This window comes from Moschus berezovskii, chromosome 27, assembly GCF_049115385.1.
Source record: "Moschus berezovskii isolate FMDL1 chromosome 27, NW_MosBer_1.0, whole genome shotgun sequence".
Lineage (NCBI taxonomy): Eukaryota > Metazoa > Chordata > Mammalia > Artiodactyla > Moschidae > Moschus > Moschus berezovskii.
In genome coordinates this window covers 28,868,495-28,889,590 of record NC_142486.1, presented here as the reverse complement: position 1 = coordinate 28,889,590, position 21,096 = coordinate 28,868,495, and the positions used below count along the sequence as shown (strand labels likewise).

General features: G+C 44.8%; 1 protein-coding gene across 2 annotated transcripts in view; it reads right to left on the bottom strand.

Annotated features, from left to right (window-relative positions):
• Nucleotides 1-2,380: 2,380 nt before the first annotated feature.
• PARN (poly(A)-specific ribonuclease) overlaps nt 2,381-21,096 on the bottom strand; it is a 183,548-nt gene continuing 164,832 nt past the window's right edge. The window contains exons 23-24 of one of the 2 annotated variants that reach the window (XM_055409530.2): nt 15,925-16,118; nt 2,381-3,396 (exon numbers count right to left, since the gene is read on the bottom strand). In XM_055409530.2, coding sequence (XP_055265505.1) covers nt 3,344-3,396; nt 15,925-16,118 — 247 coding nt within the window. In that variant the 3' untranslated portion in view covers nt 2,381-3,343. The remainder of the gene's footprint in view (nt 3,397-15,924; nt 16,119-21,096) is intronic. The other variant, XM_055409531.2, reaches the window with a different exon arrangement.

Sequence of the window (21,096 nt, the reverse complement as noted above, 5' to 3'; positions counted from 1 at the left end):
ACTCTCATCTCACACCAAATGCCAAAATACTCATTCAAGCAGACTTGAACATGAACACTAGAACTACAAAGCTTCTAGAAGAAATGGAAAAGAGTATCTTTTAAACCTTGAAGTTGTAAAGTTGATAATTATCAAAATGAAAAACTTCTGCCCAGTGAGATTTATTTTTAAGCAAACAGGCTGTTGGGAGGATAAGTGAAACAGGTGAGGGAGACTGAGAGACAACCTTCCATTATAAAATAAAATAACAGGGATATAATGTAGAGCCTGGGGAATACAGTTAATAATGGAATAACTGACAACAGATGGTAACTAGAGTTAGCATGGTGATCACTTTGTAATATATAACGGTATCTTATCACTATGTTGCACACCTGAAAATAATCTAATACTGTAAGTCAGTTAGCATTCAGTTTATGCAATTAAAAAAAAATCAGTCAAGCTGCTGGTAGAACAGATCCTGAATGTTCTCACCACAAAAACTGATGTGGTGATCATTCTGCTATGGGTGAGTGCACCAAGTCAACACATTGTACACCATACATTTACACAGTTGCACAATTGCAACTCAGTAAAACTGAAAAGAAAGGAAGGGGCGGGGAGGGAGAGAGGGAGGGAGGAAAGGAAGAAAAGAAAGAAGCAAGCCACACACTGGGACTAATCATGTACAAAACTATCTGACAAAGCACTAATGTCCAGAATACATAATGAACATCTATAACTTAATAGTAGAAAGACTTACAACTTGACAAAATATAGGCAAGAGAGTTAAGCAGATACTTAACAGAGGAATATTTAATATATACAAATGGCCAAAAAATACCCATCATTAGTCAACGGGGAAACGCAAATAAAAACTGCAGGGAGATACACTATAGGGCTAAAGACCAACAACGCCAAAACTTGCACATAACAACAAAGGTCCAGCACAACCAGGAAAAGAGAAAAGAAACCCCAGGGACTTCCCCGGCGGTCCAGTGCTTAAGATTCCATGCTTCCACTGCAGGGGGCATGGGTTCAATCCCTGGTCAGGGAACTAAGATCCTGCAAGTCACACAGCATAGGGGAAAAAAAAAAAAACCCCAGAACCACAGCCCCATTATCATAACATTCCCGAGTCTCAGCATGGAAAAGCCAAAGCAGCATCCTAGGGTTTCAAACCCAGAAAAAACATGGAGAAAGCCTGTGTGTGTGTGTGAATAGGCAGGAGGGCCAACCCAGTTCACCTGCCGTAAGTCATTTGATACAGTTGGGAAAATAGGGGTCTGGGCATGTACCAGGGCTTAGCTGGGTATTTAATGCTAATTTAACCCCTCTCTCTGCCCCCATCATGCCTGTGTCAACTCCAATCAGGGTTTCAGATCAAAAGTGTCTTCAAGTATCACTACAACTCACTGTGCACTCGTGTGCGTGCTGGGTGTTTGACATGATTCCATTTAACCCTCACCACCACCCTGTAAAGTAGGTTAATTATAACCCTGCTTTTATGATTGAGTTCACTGAGACTCAGAGAGGGTAATAATGTACCCGGGAACACACAGCGTGGATGCAAGCATATCCCATGAGGCTCTAGGGCAGAAGCCCTTTCTAGAGAGCACCTCCCCACACATAAGCTGTGTGTCTGTGACACTTTTTGAACAGGAAAAACTGGGCTTCAGGTGACGATGAAGAATCTCATACCTGAGAACAACAGTCCTCCGTCTCTCTCTCCGAGGCCTTGCACGGTGTAAAGGTCATTAAGCCACCCCGCGCTCTACGTTTCCACGCTAGGCATGCCCATCAGACAAGAAGTACATTCCGTAAGCACACCAGCCACCACCTTGCACTGGGCTGCCCTGTTGTTCATGCTGTTGAAAGAAGTGTCTGGTGCACATGTTTCTACCTGTGGGTTTTAATGACTCAGCGGGGCCCATCGGAACCTCCAAATCCTCCTGCAGATGCTCCTTTGTCTGGCTTCGCCCTCCCATCACACTCCCCCACTGGACTGTGCACAGTGACAGCGTCGAGGAGCAGGGGAGCCTGGGTTTGCAACTTGGGGGCTATCCAACTCTCGGGGAACTGGGAAATGTCAAGAGGCCCTTAACTGGGGAAAGCATCTTACAAATCTGAATTCCCTCAAGACCTTGAATTCTGCTCAGAACCTTCCCACCATGAAGATGCAACCCTCTGACACTGCTGACCATCAGCTCTCCTCCAGCACCAGGCGCCTGACTCATCAAGGCAGGTGTAAGGGGTTAGAGGTTAAGAGAGAGAGAAAAAAGAAGAAAAAAAAGCACCAGGCTTACTGACTTTGCAGAGCTTTTTCTGGAGTGATCTTTAAAGAGAAATACATCTATGTAGAGATTAAGTATGTCATTCACTTACGAAAGAAGAGAAAAGAAAAAGCCCAGAATCCTAAGAAAATCTCTTTAATTTTCATCTTTCGGAAATACATTTTTCATTTTTTTTATTTCCATGATACAAAAATGTTAAATATCTAACAATGATCTGTAGGAAGCAGATCCATGGGATTCTGTCGCTGCTGTGATCTCGTTTGACAGAGAAAGGGCTGGTACATGGTGTTGATTTGTTATGATTTCACACACATGCACACGTACACACACTTGCCACCTCACCCCCAGACACCACCAGACAAACAGACAAGACACTGGCTAAGATACGGAACGCAGCGCTACCTGGGAAAACAGAAATTAACTTTTCACTCGTACACCCCACCATGAGAAACTCACATCTTAGGAGGGGAGAAAAACAAAACACCTCTAAATAAATATGCCCCAAAGGTCAAGGCATGTGTTGACGGTGGTAGACATCTTCCTACCAGGAAAACAAGCTTGGGAGCTTCGTGGTTTCAGGCAGCAATGATGAAAAGCAGGCAGACACAACTGAATTCTTCATGGGAGGCTGTACCACACCACGGGGCTGCCCCCAGGCCTGGGTGTGAACCTCTCGAGAGGTTCAACCCCAAATTCATGGTCACAGCACACAAGAGCGCTGGCTTTCTGCGGGTCTCATGGTTGGCCTTCCCCTTTGGGTGGATTCACACACGCAGATCTGTGACTGGAGGGTTTCACACGAGCAACAAGTAATGACCTTAATGACCTGGTGAATCATGTATGCACGACAGTCGACAGCACACTGAGTGCCAGCACGCAGGTGAGGCTGAGGAGGAAAGAACACGGCCTTGAAAATAAAAACTGCGTTTTTTTTCAGGAGACACACTTGGTTTCAGGCTCCTCCCACACCACAGTGGATTCAGTGAAACGCGGTATGGCTTCCAAACATGCCAGCTGCTTCTTTCCTTCTCGGCAACAGCACCAGCGGGGTTGTTCCACTCCAGTCTTGGTTACCATGTGTCAGGGACTTCGAAGAGCTTGGCTGAGCTGTCCGAGATGCTTCCTGGTGGGAGAGGACAAAAGAAGGTGAATAAGGGGAGCTGCCTGGACAGCGTTGACCAGGGCCAGGACTGGGATGGCCTTGTCGCTGGAAAGCGGTGCCCAGCATATGAAGGCCACACTGCAGAATCATCACCGCAGGATCCAGGGAGTGCCTCCTGCCTGGGCGTCTGTACTGACTTCACAGGAGTTAAGCATCCTCCAGTGAGCACACACCCCCATATTCTTTGCTAGATAGCATGCCGGGCACTTAGTTCATTTAATCTTCATAAAAGCCCGGTTTAGTGGCACTAATATGCCCATTTTATAGCAAGAGGCTGAGATGGGGGTCCAGATCCCTCCAGAACCGAGATCCCTGTGAAAGTCCTGGGAGGATGAGTTTCTCTGTGCTGCAGTGACTGTTCGGAGAAGGCATTAATGGCAAGCCACTCCAGTACTGTTGCCTAGAAAATCCCATGGACAGAGGAGCCTGGTGGGCTACAGTCCATAGGGTCGCTACTAGTCGGACAAGACTGAGCGACTTCACTTTCACACACTGGAGAAGGAAATGGCAACCCACTCCAGTGTTCTTGCCTGGAGAATCCCAGGGATGAGGGAGCCTGGTGGGCTGCCGTCTATGGGGTCACACAGAGTCAGACACGACTGAAGTGACTTAGCAGCAGCAGCAGTGACTGGTTAACCAGCAGTTAACCAGACGAGAAGTCTCAGGGGCTGGTGGCTAGACAGTGGCTAGAGGGAAGCTGACCAGTGGGGGTTCAGACATCCCAAAAGAGATCTGTAAAAGCAGCTTGTAGCTCTTTCCTATTTCAGCAACACTGGTTACGCTCTTCGGGGACTAAAGGAGCCTCTTCTGTTACAAACAGTTTCACCCCAAAGTTACAAGCCCTTCTTCATTCAGAAACTTTCTGCAACAGCAGCAGCACCATTGGGTCGCTGCTTGGACCACTGATGTCCACAGCCAAGTACATGGGAGCTAAGTCAGGAAACAGCACGTTCATGATGGAAAATGTGGCCAGCTAGCACTCCCATACCCGGGATATCATGCATTATTTAAGTCCTAAGGTAGGGCTGGCAGGGAAACAGGCAAAGCAGCCCCAGCTAACAGTCCAGGACTGAAAAAGGGGAGAGGTCCGTGACGATGCCTGAAGCGGAGAGTAACTTTCAAAAACAGAGGGGCACTTGTTCAGCTGAGGGTGATTACTTACTGCCCGGGACAGGAAGGCCTAAAGGTAACTAGGTCCAAATACGTGAAATAACACGGGGATTTCTGCTGGCGTGAGAACCCGCTCCTCCCCTCCTTTACTGAGATAAAACCCAGAAAGACAGGATGAGAAGAATGAGAGGGGACGTCATCTGAAGTGTTCTGTCAGGAGCCTCATGGTTGCATGGAACACGTGTGTCCCAGGACTGCTCCAGAGAATTGAAGGTAAGCAAGTAGATGGTCCCCGTGACCGAGTCCCATGATCCAGTTAGAAAAGGAATAACGGTGGGACTTCCCTGGTGGGCCAGTGGTTAAGAATCTGCCTGCCAATGCAGGGGACGTGGGTTTGATCCATGGTCCAGGAAGATTCCATATGCTGTGGGGCAACTAAGCCCATGAGCTGCAACTACTGAGCCCGCGTGCCCTAGAGCCTGTGCTCCGCACGACAAGAAGCCACTGCAGTGAGGAGTCCTCGCACTGCAACTAGAGGGTAGCCCCCCGCTTGCTGCAACTAAAGAAAGCCCTCGCACAGCAATGAAGACCCAGTGTAGCCAAAAATAAATAAATACATAAAACTTGAAAAGAAAAGGAATAAAGCTTATTGAGAAACAAAGTAAAACACAAACAGTCCCTCCAGGGGACAACTACATTCTGCAGACGGCCCAGGATAAGATTAAACTCGCCCGACCCCCTTCTCAGCCACCCAGTCACATAGTACTTAATGACAGGGAGGAAAACCAACCTCAGTAAGGGCGCTTCTGTAATTCACATATCAAAGAAATAGTACAGCAGCCAATCAGATACTCTAAAGGTAAAAGCCACAAGGCCAAATGTTGGGGGGCAGTGTGCTGAAATAAAACTGAGAGGGAAAAAGATAAATGGCTAAAAGCAACTGTACTGTCATCCTTACCATAGCACCTGCCCTTACCTGGATGGGAGAATATGTGAGTCTGGTGGCATGTCTTCCCACACACAGAAGTAGGACTGCCCTGGTGGCCTGGTGGTTAAGAATCCACCTTGCAATGCAGGGAACACAGGTTTGATTCCAACTAAGCCTAAGCTCTGCAACTACTGAGCCTGCACCACAAGGAAGATCCTGCGTGCCACAATCAAGACCGGATGTGGCCAAAAACAAATAAACAAAAAGAAACCACACAGGAGTGACTGCGAAGAGCAAGTGAGAAACAACAGAATAAGCAGAAACTGGGAAGGGAGGCAAGTGTGGTGGGACTGTCTCAGTAGCTGGAAGACTCGAGCAACTCTCTCCGCCGTATCTGTAAGGTACACGTAATGCTACTGTGGGCCTCAGAGGACTTCCATGATTCAGCTATGTTCCTGGCATAGAGCCAGTTCCGAATGCTTGCTAGCCCCTTCCCCTTGTGGAGAAGGTGGCCCAACACCGCATGTGGTTACTGCCTGGGGAAGCCAACAGCCTGCAGTCAGAGAGAGCTGCCTACAGTGTGCAGCTGCTGAGAAAGGATGGTGCGCATAGAGCGACCAGAATCTTGTGAACCAACTAAAGGAGACCGAGACCAGAGGGGGGCTGAAGGTTAGTGCTGGTGCGCGTTCTGGCACCTTCCAGAAAGGGAGAGCTGTAGACTGTTGAAGCATCCATCTCAAAGCTAATGGATAAGAAGCTGTGGTCAGTTTTCCAGGGAACTCGCTTTTCACAGCCCTGTGTGGCAACTAGAATGCAAAGAATTACTCAGGAACAACTTTTCTTTTTCAACAGAAACTTCAGGACATCTGTCTCCTGCTATGATGGACTGTTCCTTGCATCATATACAAAATGGATGGTACATCTAAATGTAAAACCTGAAACTGGAAAACTTCTAGAAGAAAACATAGGAGAACTCTGCAATCTTGAGCAAAGCAAAGCTTTCTCACATATGACACCAAAGGCATAATTCAAGGGGAAAAAATGATAAACTGGACTCCATTAAAATGAAAAACATCTACTACTGAAAGGCACTGTTAAGAGAATGAAAAGCACCGTCCAGAAGAATTTGAAAAACACTCAACAGGACTTGTATCCTGAATCCATAAGAACTCTCAAAATTCAATAAGAAAAAACAACCAACCAACCCAATGAAAAAACAGGAAAAGATTTAAACACTCCTTTCACCAAAGAAGATATTTCAATGGACAAATAATCACATAAAAAGATATTTAACATTGTCAGTCATTAGGGAAATTCAAACCAAAGCCGTAAGGAGATGCCAGTCCACGTCACTGGAAAGGCTACAAAGGACACCACCAGCGCTGATGACTGCAGAGAGCCCTGAACCCCGGCGGGGATGCGGAGTGCTGCAGCCACCCTGGAGGACAGCGTGCCAGGTTCTTATACAGTTAAACACACACTTACCACACGACACAGTAATTCCACCCTTAGGTGTGTATTCCAAAGAAATGAACACTTAGTTCACATAAAAACTTACACAGAATGTTTATATCTGCTAGACTCTGAGCTGCTAACAACCTGAATGCCGAAAGGCAAAATGGATAAACGAATAGATATGTCTGAAAAGTGGACTGTCAATCCAGAGAAGAAAGGAATGAACCAGTGATGTGGGCAACAACACAGACAAGCGTCAGAGGCCTTACGCTAAGGGCAAGACCCAAGCGGTTACTTACTGAGTGGTTCCATTTAAATGACCCTTGGAAAAGGCAAAATTACAGTGACAGAAAGCAGATCGGTGGCTGCCAGGATCTAGGGACGGGGAGGGGCTGACTGCAAAGGGGCACGAGGCAATCTTCTGGAATAACTGTCTTATTTCTTGAGCACAGTGATGCTTATATGACTGTACACATTTGTCAAAACTTGTCAGCCTGTACACCTCAAAGTAATGACTTTCACTGTATGTAAACTGAATCTTAATAAAGCTGACCCTGCAAAAGAGGAATGTTGTTTAAAAAAAAACACCAAATTTTAATATAAAATATTATGCTGATAATTAAAATTATTTGACCAAGAGTTTTTAAGATGGGGGAAGACAAGATACTAAATGGCATAATTGAGTATGATCCAACTATGCATAAAAACGATAGGTAGAAATACTTGTTAACCGAGTACCAAATAACTGCGGGATTTTACATTCTTCTCTTTTCCTTCATTTTACTGATTTTCATAGTGAGCCCATTATTTTTATTAACAAAACAACAAAAGAAAGTAAAAAGTGGAAACAAAAGGTGACTGTTTCTGCTGATTTGCCTTTCACTGACTTAAGAGTTGAGGGCTTCCCTGGTGGCTCAGACAGTCATGAATCCACCTGCAATGCAGGAGACCCAGGTTCGGTCCGTGGGTCAGGAAGATATCCCGGAGAAGGGAATGGCAACCCACTCAGTATTCTTGCCTGGAGAATCCCATCGACAGAGAATCCTGGCTGGCTACAGTCCATGGGGGTCTCAAAGAGTCGGACATGACTTTACATTCACTTTACTTCACTAATTAGAGCTGAGAGGGAGAAACTCTGAGCTAAGGCAACTCTTCCCTCATGTGAATCTGAAAAGGTACACAGCACATCAGAAATCTGCCATCAAATCGTTCCTACAGAGTGGAACTCTTTACACAATAAGATCCTCTGCGGTGCCAGATGGGAGTTTTTAACTAAGAAATACTCCAAAGGGCCTGGTCATGGGGTGGTTTCCACACTAAGTAGGCAGGGCTCCCCTGGATGGCATGTGGGGAGTCCCCGAGGGATGCCTGAAGGAAGAAGAAGGGCACTCAGGGAGCACACTGCCCTGCAGTGCAGCATCCCCCTCAGTGAGCTGAAATCCATATCTGAACTGAGTAATTAGAAAGCTCCTGGGGAGGCCGCTGGACATCCCTAGGCTGGCCACTCAGGTAAACAACAGCACCAACTGCAGACCACATTTCTGACTTCAGGAGACCTCTAACAGCAAAAGGAGACTGCTGTTCCAAGTAGAGTTTCCATTTTTACACTGAACCCTAAGGGCTGAAACTGGAAAAAAATCAGCAGATTAGTCAAGACTCCAATAAAACTCTTGGTTCTTGGCAAACATGGAAAGCTCTAATGTGTTATGTTTTAAACGTAAGGGGGAAAAGAGACTTGGAACGATATCGCTACTACATGACAAGTCACCAGGAACAGCCACAGCTCTCAGCCCTGCTCTGTGAACGCTATGAGTGTTAGACATGGAACCTCGGCTATTGGTCAGGCCATCTGTATTTTGAGACTGGCTAATCCGACCAGCATCAGGCCACTGGAATATGAACTCACTTCCTCAGCAAGAGCAAGGGTGCTGTGGACACCCACCCATCAAACACTGTCTGGGAAACACTTCTTAGAGACAGCTGACTCCAGCACATACAGCACACAGAGCTGTTTCCTTTATGAACCGATGGAGAATACGCCTTGAATGCCCCAGAGGAGAGCAGACAGCATTATTAATCTCCATTAACTCCAATAAGTATAAAAGGGGGAGGATTGACAGTATACATTTGCTTCCTGAAAATAGGACAGAAACAACTACATTCAGGAGAAAAACAATTACTAAGTCACATGACATGCAGATAAAAAGCTCCGAAAGGGAAGAGTATCTTGGATTTTTATCACATGACTTCATCACAAGAAAGTCTGGGTGGGTAGTTGTTTCTGATCTAGAACGGCTGCCAGAAACATTCACCTTTGGGAAGAACCCTTTGCACCTCTGAAGTTCAGAGACACTTCACATACTGCAGAGAGGTTTGATGCCTTTGCCCTGGCTCAGACAGCCCTCCCCGCCACCCTCAACACCAGCTGTATTTGACTTTGCATATCTGTGATTCTTTGAGTCTTTTTCCTCTATAAATTAGAGATAATGACATCTACACTTTACTCAGTTATTGTAACGACTAGATCATAAAGGACATTCCTAACACAATGTCTGGTACGTACTATTAAATGGTCATTTCTTCTGCAACTTAAGTCCTTTTGTTCTGTGGGAAGGCATCCAGTAGTTAACTCTCAGTGTATCCTTGATATTAAGATATATAACTAAGAAAAATGACACTGTTTTGCGGGGGATTTCTTGAGCATTAGTTGGCCAGAAATTGCTACGGTACATGATATCCTGTGAAAAAAAGTGAAAGTGATAGTTGCTCAGTCGTGTCTGACTCTTTGAGACCCCCGTGGACTGTAGCCCACCAGGCTCCTCTGTCCATGGAATTCTCCAGGCAAGAATACTGGAGTAGGTAGCCATTCCCTTCTCCAGGGGATCTTCCCAACCCAGGGATCAAACTGGGGTCTCCCGCATTGCTGGTGGATTCTTTACCATCTGAGTCACCAGGGAAGCCCACGTAATATCCTATGGTCCTACTTTTTGCTACTTTCCCCTTGGAAAACAGAACACTTCCTCCTGGTGGAAGGCTGTCTTCTACGTTCCCCACACCTTCACTGGCAGTGCTCCGGGCACCCAGTGCACCCCAGTGAGTCATGGGAGCACCTGTCAAGGTACCGTCCCCACTGAATTTGGGGACTTCAGTACAAAAAGATTTGGAGTATCCTGTACATATTTATATCAGAAAAACCTTGGCCGTCATGGATTTGAGTGTCCACACAGAAGCGGACAATTAGATAGTAAGAGCAAAAGATGCGGACTAGGACCAAGAAATGGAGAAGGAAATGGCAACCCACTCCAGTGTTCTTGCCTGGAGAATCCCAGGGACGGGGGAGCCTGGTGGGCTTCCGTCTATGGGGTCACACAGAGTCGGACACAACTGAAGTGACTTAGCAGCAGCAGGACCAAGAAAAAAGCATCAGCGGCTCCCCAGGTGGCTCAGTGGATGAAAGAACCCACCTGCAATGCAAGAGACGCACGAGGCGCGGGTTCCATCCCTGGGTCGGGAAGGTCCCTGGGAGGAGGGCATGGCAGCCCACTCCAGTGTTCTCTCACCTGGAGAACCCCATGGACGGAGGAGCCTGGCAGGCTACAGTCCATGGGGTCACAAAGGGTCGGACATGACTGAAGCGACTGAGTACGCACGCATGCAAAAGCACTGACAGAGTTATTCCTGGCTGAGAATTTCATCGGAGAAGGCAATGGCAAGCCACTCCAGTACTCTTGCCTAGAAAATCCCATGGACGGGGGAGCCTGGTGGGTTGCAGTCCATGGGGTCGCTACAAGTCTGACGTGGCTGAGCGACTTCACTTTCACTTTTCACTTTCACACATTGGAGAAGGAAATGGCAACCCACTCCAGTGTTCTTGCCTGGAGAATCCCAGGGACGGGGGAACCTGGTGGGCTTCCGTCTATGGGGTCACGCAGAGTTGGACACGACTGAAGTGACTTAGCAGCAGTAGCAGCATGCAAATACTGTTATCACATTGCATGCTTTCATGTATTCAATCTATTGAAGACATAGTTATTGAGTATCTAATTCGTATAAGGACAAAATCCCTGCATAGAAGGTTAACTTATAGTGAGAAGGATGTATTTTAAATAATAATTACTCAAATATACCACCACAACATTTGATCTTGTTATAAAGAAAACTAGTGATAATAGTGTGTTCTCTGGAATTTATCATTAAATTTAGTGATGAAACACTTTATAGATAAAAGAAAAAAAAAAAAGATACTGTCCCCAGTAGGACTGCTCAGCTTGATGCCTTAGAACCCTTCTCTTCAGGAAAAATGGAGCCACACTGCACCAAACACTCTAATCTAGTTCTACCTCTGGGCTCCCGGGACACTCTGAAGCTTTGGGAGTTTAACACAGACCCTTCAGAGTCTGAACTTTGTTGTCGTTCAGTTGCTCAGGCACATTCGACTCTTTGTGACCCCATGGACTACAGCATGCCATGCTTCCCTGTCCTTCACTATCTCTTGGAGTTTGCTCAAACTCGTGTCCATTGAGTCAATGATGCCATCCAACCATCTCATCCTCTGTCATCTCCTCCTCCTGCCTTCAATCTTTCCCAGCATCAGTGTCTTTTCCAGTGAGTCAGCTCTTCACATAAGGTGGACGAAGTATTGGAACTTCAGCTTCAGCATCAGTCCTGCCAATGAATATTCAGGGTTGATTTTCTTTAGGATTGACTGATTTGATTTCTGAGCTGTGTAAGGGACTCTCAAGAGTCTTCTCAGCACCACAGTTAGAAAACATCAATTTTTCTCTTGCTCATTTCAGGACCTCCTTAAAGTAACCGAGCAATCAAAATTGGTTGACCTGCTGGGCCCAGCACCTGCTATCTTGACCTACATCCTGCAGATACTTTTAGGACTATGTGCTCAAAACAATTCAGCTAAAGAGGATCCAGGGAACTTCCAGGCCTGCGCTGTTGGAAGATCTAACCCAATGAATGGTGTTCCAGAAGAAAACTCATTGCTCTTAAGTTATCTTATTCAATTAAAAGTTGTCAAGATGTTTTTCTTTCTTCTTTAGTAGGACAGACAAAGAACTAAAAAAAATCTTTTTTTCTTTTTAAGCTCATATCTTGTGGCAGTGACAGCTTTACTGTCAATGGGAGGGAAAAAGAGACTATTTAAATGACGGTGTTATAAATTCAAAACCCCAAATAACTCACAGAAAGTTTTTGCTTAAAATGATGAAAGTTATAAAAGGAGCTAATCTATTAATGCAATCTATTATTAGGTATTTTAATATCTTTGAGACTGTGCTGAGACAGAAGGGAAAAAACCTAAAATCCTGTCCCTGAGAAGTAACAGATAATTAAAAAAAATTCAGGAGATAGAGAAGCGAAGGAAAGCTACACAAGAAGGGAAAAGGCCCCCAATCCTGGTCATGCTCTGGGTGAGCTCTGAAAGCCATGTTAACAGTTAGTATCTAACATCTGTGGAGCAGGGACAATGGGACAGGGGCAACAAGGCATGAGAGGTGAAGACAACGTTACAGATTAAAAACCTCTCTAATACTTATATGAGGGAAAGGAGGGGAGACTCACAGATTCAAGGAGACAGTGAAAACACACAGCCCAGACTTCAAGTAAGAACTTAGGTTTTCAGTTAAAGTGCAGCTTCACCAGAATGCATAAAAGCCATCTGTGACATTTCTGCTGTCTTTGATTTCATTAATATCAATGAGATTCAGAAAACGCCCTGCAGGCAGATCAAGCCACATGTAAAAAGAGGAATTAACTGAAACACAATGGATTCTTGGCCTGGATATGAATCAAGTTCCAGGGCTCCACTCCCATCCTTTGACCTGACTGTTGGCTCCAATTAACGGGGGTGACTGTCATGAAGTCAGATACAGGAGAGGAGTAACTTCCCTCTCAGGCACCCCCTCATCCTAAGGAGACAACACATAACTGCGCTTAAAAATACCCACTTTCTTGCAGGCCTGACTTAAGTGCTCCGTGACCTTGGGCAAGTTACACAACCTTCAGGTCTCGCTTTCCTCCTTTCTTCTTTTCCTTCCTCCCTCCCTCCTTTCTTCAAAAATTTTTTAATTGAAGTATAGTTGATTTACAATGTTGCGTTAGTTTCTGGTCTACAGCAAAGTGATTCAGTTATATATATATACATATAGATGTTCTTCATATTCTCTTCCATTATGGTTTATTACAGGATATTGAATATAGTCCCCCATTCTATACACTAGGACCTTGTTCGTCTATTTTATATACAGCAGTTTGTATCCGCTAATCTCAGGCTCCTAGTTTATCCCTCCCCTTCAATTTGTTTTCTATGTCTGTGAGTCTGATTTTGTTTTGTAAATAAGTTCATTTGTATTGTATTTTAGATTCCACATAGAAGGGATACCATATTGTATTTGTCTTTCTCTTTCTGACATTTGGCTTAGCATGATAATCTCTAGGTGCATCCATGTTGCTGCAAATGGCATTATTTCATTCTTTTCTATGGCTGAGTAATATCCCATGCATATATGTACCACATCTTTATCCATTCATCTGTCAATGGACATTTAGGCTGCTTCCATGTCTTGGTTATTGTACACAGTGTGGTTATGAACACTGAGGTGCATGTATCTTTTAGAATTAGTTTTCTCCAGATATATGTCCAGGAGTGAGATTGCTGGATCATATGGCAATTATCTTTTTGGCTTTTAAAGGAACCTCCACGCTGTTCTCCATAGTGGCTCCAGCTTTCGTTCCTACCAACTTTTTTCTACACCCTCTACAGCATTTATTATTTGTAGACTTTTTGACTATGGCCATTCTGACCAGTGTGAGGTGATACCTCACTGTAGTTTTGATTTGCATTTCTCTAACAATTAGTGATATCTAGCATCTTTTCATCTATATGCCTTCTTTGGAGAAATGTCTACTTAGGTCTTTTGCCCATTTGTTGATTAGGTAGTTTGCTTTTCTGTTGTTGACTTGCATGAGCTGCCTGGATATTTTGGAAATTAAGCCTCTGTCAATTGCATCGTTTGCAACATTTTCTCCCATTCCATAGATTTTGTCTTTTCAATTTGTTTATAGTTTCCTTTGCTGTGTAAGGGCTTCCCCAGTGTCTCAGATGGTAAAAAGGTTGTAAGTTTGAGTAGGCCCCATTTGTTTATTTTTGCTTTTGTTTCTATTGCCTTGGGAGACTGACCTAAGAGAACATTCAGTTCAGTTCAGTTCAGTTCAGTTCAGTCGCTCAGTCGTGTCCGACTCTCCGCGACCCCATGAATCACAGCACGCCAGGCCTCCCTGTCCATCACCAACTCCCGGAGTACACTCAAACTCATGTCCACAGAGTCGGTGATGCCATCCAGCCATCTCATTCTCCGTCGTCCCCTTCTCCTCCCGCCCCCAACCTTTCCCAGCATCAGAGTCTTTTCCAGTGAGTCAACTCGTCTCATGAGGTGGCCAAAGTATTGGAGTTTCAGCTTTAGCATCAGTCCCTCCAATGAACATCCAGGATTGATCTCCTTTAGAAGAGAACATTGCTAAGACTTAAGTCAGATAATGTTTTGCCCATGTTCTCTTCTAGGAGTTTTATGATGCCATGTCTTATACTTAAGACTTAAGCCATTGTGAGTTTACTGTTGTGTATGGTGTGAGGGAGTCTTCTAACATGCAGTTGTCCAGCTTGGCCAACACCACTTGCTGAAGACACTATCTTCTCTCAGGCTTCCGTTTTCTTCATTGTAAAATGGACCATGATGCCTACCTCAGAGATTTGAAGGCAAGTGTTTCAGTCAAGTGTGAGGGGCAGCGCTGGGCCCTCCACAAGCACTTGGTCAGCAGCAGCTATCCTTTCTGTCGGTGTGACAGCTTGCTGAGCAAGTTCTGGTCGGATCTCCTAGGCAGGGCCTTTCTCAGGCTCTGGCTGCCCCGCAAGCCCCATCCTTGCCCAGAACTTGGGCCTGCAGAAGGTCTGCGCGCCAAGGGCGGGGTGAGCTCCTGGCGCCTCCAAAGCATGTCTGGGGGACGGAAGGGATGTGGAACTCAGCTCACCTTCTCTTTCTGCTTTTGGTTATTTTTTCTGCGCCTTTCTAAAAAATTATTTATACTTAATTAAAAAAATTTTTTTAAATTAATTAATTTTTTGGCTGCGCTGGGTCTTCACTGCTATGTATGGGCTTTCTCTAGCTTCAGCAGGGTTGGGGGAGACTACTCTCTAATTGCAGTGTACGGGCTTCTCATTGTGGTGGTGTCTCTTGTCCCGGACTTCTCCGGGGGATAGTTGCCCCCTGCGGCATGTGGGATCTTCCCACACCATAGATCAAACCTGTGTCCCCTGCATTGGCAGGCAGATTCTTAACCACTGGACCACCAGGGAAGTCCTTGCTCTGCTTCTTACTAGCTACATGCGCATTTCTTTGCCACTCTGAGCTCAGACATCTGCATCACTAAAACAAGGATGAGTTCCAAGTTCAGAGCTGTTTTGAGAATCAAATTCAACCAGGAGAGAGAAGGCTCCTACTGCATTGTCTAGCACACAGCGGTTTCACAACATGTGTTCATTTCCCATTTCCTTTGCTTCCTACATAACTCTGCTTATGAGAGAAATTCAGGCTGCCTGGGGTTGGGCTAGGAACAGTGAAAATTCTACTGAAAATAACAGGTGTAGGAGTAGAGCTCCTTGCAAACTCACATACACATTTAAAATACTCAGGCAACTTACATACATCACAAAACCTCTAAACAATGGAGGAGAGAGAGAAGGTTACCAAAATGGGCTGATCATCTTTAACAAGGAGGCCCCTGCCAAGCCTCACGTTATCCAAAGCCAGGGTTGTTAAGGGATTCTTCAAATTAAAATGAAAATGATCCAAAAAACATCTGGTCCCGTTTTGGGCTACATGGGTTTGGCCATCAACTGAAGCCCTGATGTAATTTCTCCCCACCAGTGAGAGTTTCTAGAGCACTGAAAAGGAGTCAGCTCCAGACCCTTGGTGAGACTCGATACAAACCTGTCGGAGAAAGGTCCTTCTTCATCCTTTTTAGTTTCTTGGCCTTTTTCCTTCCCTCTGAGAGGGGTTCTGCACAGGGATCTGTCTTCTCAAGCTCAGTGTCAGAAATCTCCCCTGATACACGGGCCTCCAGGCCGGCTTCTGCTCGACTGGGACTCAGGTTTCTCTTTCCTACTGTGCTGGTGGCTGTGAGACTGAAATGCAAATAGAGGAACAACATGAAGGGTGCTGAGAGTAACTGGAAGACTAAGCCTATAAAAATATTTTAACACGCTTAATTCTATTAACACTTAACTAGCAATCAAACAATACAGGCAGCTGCTGCCTGGAGGTGCAGGTTAAAGACCTCACTGTGAACTGAAGTCTAAACGTATACCTACAGCAAGCCTATTCAGAGGAATCTTCTGTACCAGACTTGTGCACAGATAGACATGAATCTAAGAGTGTTTAAAAGAAAAAAGTTTTAATGAAAATCCCTGGTCTTTATTTTGATAGTTACGAACAGCCAACTCATTGGGAAAGTCCCTGATGCCAGGAAAGATTGAGGGCAGGAGAAGAGGGCGATAAAGGATGAGATGGTTGGACTGCATCATTGACTCAATGGACATGAATCTGAGCAAACTCCAGGAGATAGTGAAGGACAGGAGGGCTGGCGCCCTGTAGTCCATGGGGTAGAAAAGAGTCAGACATGACTGAACGACTAAACAACAATCCTAACAGAAGAGTCGGAGAAGGCGATGGCACCCCACTCCAGTACTCTTGCCTGGAAAATCCCATGGGTGGAGGAGCCTGGTAGGCTGCAGTCCATGGGGTCGTGAAGAGTCAGACACAACTGAGCGACTTCACTTTCACACATTGGAGAAGGAAATGGCAACCCACTCCAGTGTTCTTGCCTGGAGAATCCCAGGGATGGCGGAGCCTGGTGGGCTGCCATCTGTGGGGATGCACAGAGTTGGACACGACTGAAGTGACTTAGCAGCAGCAGCAGCAAAAGAATACAATAGACAGCAGAGCAATCATAACAAAGCAGGGGTATGGATTACATTAAATCACAAAACAGCACTGTTACTTACATGCCTGCCTAACAGATACACAGGAGAACAGGAGAATTCTTGAGTCCGTGTGCTGTCACACTACTTGTGCATCTGAATATACTTAAGGGGCATACCCTGGGGCTTCCTGGGTGGCTCAGCAGTCAAGAGTCTGCCTGCCAATGCAGGAGACACAGATTTGATCCCTGGGTTGGGAAGATCCCTGGAGTAGGAAATGGCAACCCACTCCAGTATTCTTGCCTGGGAAATCACATGGACAGAGGAGCCTGGTAGGCTACAGGCCATAGAGTCGCAAAGACACAACCATACCCCACCTTCATAGAATTCTCTTCTATTCCAAAAAAGTGACTTGTCAAGATTATCATTAAACCTGGCTTCATTTTTAAAGCTTTATAGGATTTGACATGTTGAATTAGATCAGATTACATGTCCTGATTTTCCTTAAGAAAATATGTTCCCTGAAATAGAACTTGATAAAAACAGGGACCACATGGCCAATGTGAGTCCTGTCTCCTCTAAATGAGTCTTACAGGTTTTTTTTTTTTTAAACGATAGCCCCATGTTATGAAAAGCATAAAGAATCCAGTCATTCCGCCTAAGGGAGGCCATTCTAGCCCAGAAAGAAGGGTGGATAGCGAGAGAGAATGTGAGCATGCCCCTGTGTCAGCCTTCCCTAGGAAGTGAGTGCTTTAAAACAGGGGTCCCCAACCCCCAGACCATGGACCTATACTGGGTGATGAACCGGGCCACATGGCAGGAGGTGAGCGGTGGGCAAGCAAGTCAAGTTTCATCTGTATTCACAGCTGCTTTCCATCACTCATATTACCAACCAAGCTCCACATCCTTTTGGATCAATGGGGGCAGTAGATTCTCATAGGACAGCGAACCCCACTGTGAACTGTGCATGCGAGGGATCTAGGTTGCAAGCTCCTTACGAGAATCATCCTGAAACCACCACTCACTCCGGTCAGTGGAAAAATTGTATTCCATGAACCTGGTCCCTGGCGTCAAAAAGGGTGGGGCACCACTGCTGGCTTCCCTGGTGGCTCAGAGGTTAAAGCGTCTGCCTCCAATGCGGGAGACCCGGGTTCGATCCCTGGGTCGGGAAGATCCCCTGGAGAAGGAAATGGTAACCCACTCCCATATTCTTGCCTGGAGAATCTCATGGACAGAGGAGCCTGGTAGGCTACAGTTCATGGGGTCACAAAGAGTCGGACACGACTGAGCGACTTCACTTCACTTCACCACTGCTTTAAAAATGTTACCTATAAAGCACTCAGGCTACACTTCCCTCTTCCCTGTACCTTACACTTGCTAACTCACAAGAAGAAGGTGGTGGTGCTGAAAAGTCATAGGAAGCAGAACAGAGCCCAGAAGAGATGGCCTCTGAAGAATGGCTGGCTGGCCTGCCACTGTCCTCTTTTCACCTGTATTATCTGCAGCTTTCATAAACATTTTTTATTGAGGGGACATGAAGAAAAGGGAGAAGACCAATGGCACTATCGGGGGTGGGAGTGGGTATTAAAGATTCATGCTAAAGTTTGCTGTTTGAAAACTGATAATACCTTTAAATTTGTCTTAAAGACTAAAACTATTTTTGGTTGGAGTCAAGAAATTTTGAAAAATTCAGAAAGCATAAGTTGGAAGATAACAAGGATATATCCCTCCATCTCAAAAGGGGTAGGAAGCCTAAATATTCCTCTGTGCTGTGAACCCTGGAACATGACAGCCTCTGAGACATAAATGTTTAATGAAAACTCAGATGGAACCATCAAGAACTACAAGAAATACAAAGTCCTGAAATATCCCTAACTGCACACAGAAATCTAGCAGATGATAAAGGCAGTAATCAGGGATTTCCCTGGTGGTCCAGTGGTTAAGAATGTGCCTTGCAATGCAGAGGACACAGGTTTGATCCCTGGTCCAGGAACTAAGATCCCACATGCTGAGGGGCCACTAAGCCCAAGTACCACAACTAGAGAGCCCGCATATCGTAACAAAAGATCCTGCATGACGCAATTAAGACCCGAGGCAGTCAAATAAATAAAATTTTTTTGGTAATGGTAGTATTCAAATTCCCTGGAGGAAGGAATGGCAACCAATTCCGGTATTCCTGCCTGAAAATTTCCATGGACAGAGGAGCTGGATGGGTTACAGTCCAAAGGGTTGCAAAGAGTCAGATACAACTGAGTGACTGAGCACACACATTCAAATTACTGGGGCAGAAATAAACTTTCAAAAAAATGACAGTGGGACAAATGGAAAAAGATAAACTAGACCCATTCTTCACCCATAAAAAAGAAAAAATGTTAAAATGGATCAGATATCTAATGTGAAAAATGAACCTAAACATGTACCAAAGGAAAACATGGACGAATTCCTCCAAAACCTGGGTGTAGACAAAGGCATTGTGAGTCACTATGACTCACAATCCATATGTAATAAAAGATTTATAAATCTGATCACTTAAAAATAAAAGTCCATTGCATAGCACAGTGAAGACAAATGAGAAACCATGAGAAAATATTTGTAAAGTGTACCACAGATAAATGGCTACTGTCCCTCGTATACAAGTAAAACTCAAAATTAAAGGAAAAGACCAAAATTCTACAGGAAAATTAGCAAAGCTATGACTAATAGCTCATTACACACAAAGACAGACAGACCCCCCCCCACACACACACCCCTTAAACACACACAAAAAATGTTCAATTACCCCTTATATACACAAAAAGATGTTCAATTCCCTTCATGATGCAAAATGAAATATTGTTTCCCACCATTAGATTGGCAAAAATATTCAAATGCTTGATGAAATACTCTGTTGGTGAGACTATAGAAATAGGCACTCACACGCCACTAGTGAGAATGAAAAATGGTCCAACTCTTCCAGAAGCAAATGCGCCAGTATTTAACAAAACTATGTATCTGTTTACTCTTTGAGCCAGCAATCCCACTTCGAGGAGTTCAGAAGATATACCTCCAACAATGCAAAAATATTTATGTACATGATTACTCATTGCTACTTTATGTTATTAGGATATTTTATTGCCAAATATCCGAATGTCTAAGTATAGGAAATTGGTTGAAAAACTAGTTATAAATTGGTTGAATAAACTATGCTATGTACAGTCAATGTAACCAAGCAGTTACAAGAAAGAACGATGATCTCAAAGAACTGATCTGGCATAATTTCCAGTGAAAATAGTGAAAAAAGCAAAGTGCAAACAAGCAATTTATGAACCTGTATTCCCAATCTTGGGTGGAATATTGGGGTGGGTGGTGGAATTTAAAAAAAAATCCCGAACCCTTCAGTAGGTTTGCTTCTGTAGTTAAATGAGTGAAGCGACTCTGAAAATGTCTGGATACACGATAATGCTTAGCAAATTAGTAAAAGTGTTGCTGTAGTTGGAAGACAGATATGCAAATACTGGAATGGCAGAAGGCAAGGGGGACCCTGTGGGGATGGAATGAAACTGGAGATATGCATATGGGCGTGGCATATCTTTTAAAAAAAAATTTTAGTGGCTATTCTCTATTACGTTTTCTCTTTCTTCTTAAAGAAACATTTTTTATTTGCTTGCAACGCAGGATCTCGATTTTCATTGTAGCATGCGGGACCTTTAGTTAAGCATGTGAACTCTTAGTTGTGACATGTGGGATCTAGTTCCCTGATCAAGGATCGAACCTGGGACCCCTGCAATGGAAGCGCAGAGTCTTAGTCACTGGACACCAGGGAAGTCCCTGAACTTGGTATTTCTAAAGGAAGTATTTGTACACATGTGCATGTTTGCGTGCACGTTTGTATGAGACATATATGTGTATATCCATGCACATATTTCCCAGGATTGCCCACTGAAAGGACACAGAAGGAAAAAAATTCCAGTGGTCACAAGCACATGTAGTGTCCAGATTATAAGGTCTAACACCATACCCCACTGAAAACAAAGAGGGCTCCTCAAAGAAGAACTTGATTCCAGGGCTAGGGTGAATGAAGCACAAAATGAGCCCAGAGTATCTTGCTATACAAGAAAGTAGGAAACTGCCCAAGAGATGACGGTGGCATGTCACAAGGGCACAGAAACTAGGTGGAAAGGGCTCCTGCTGACCAAATATGTGA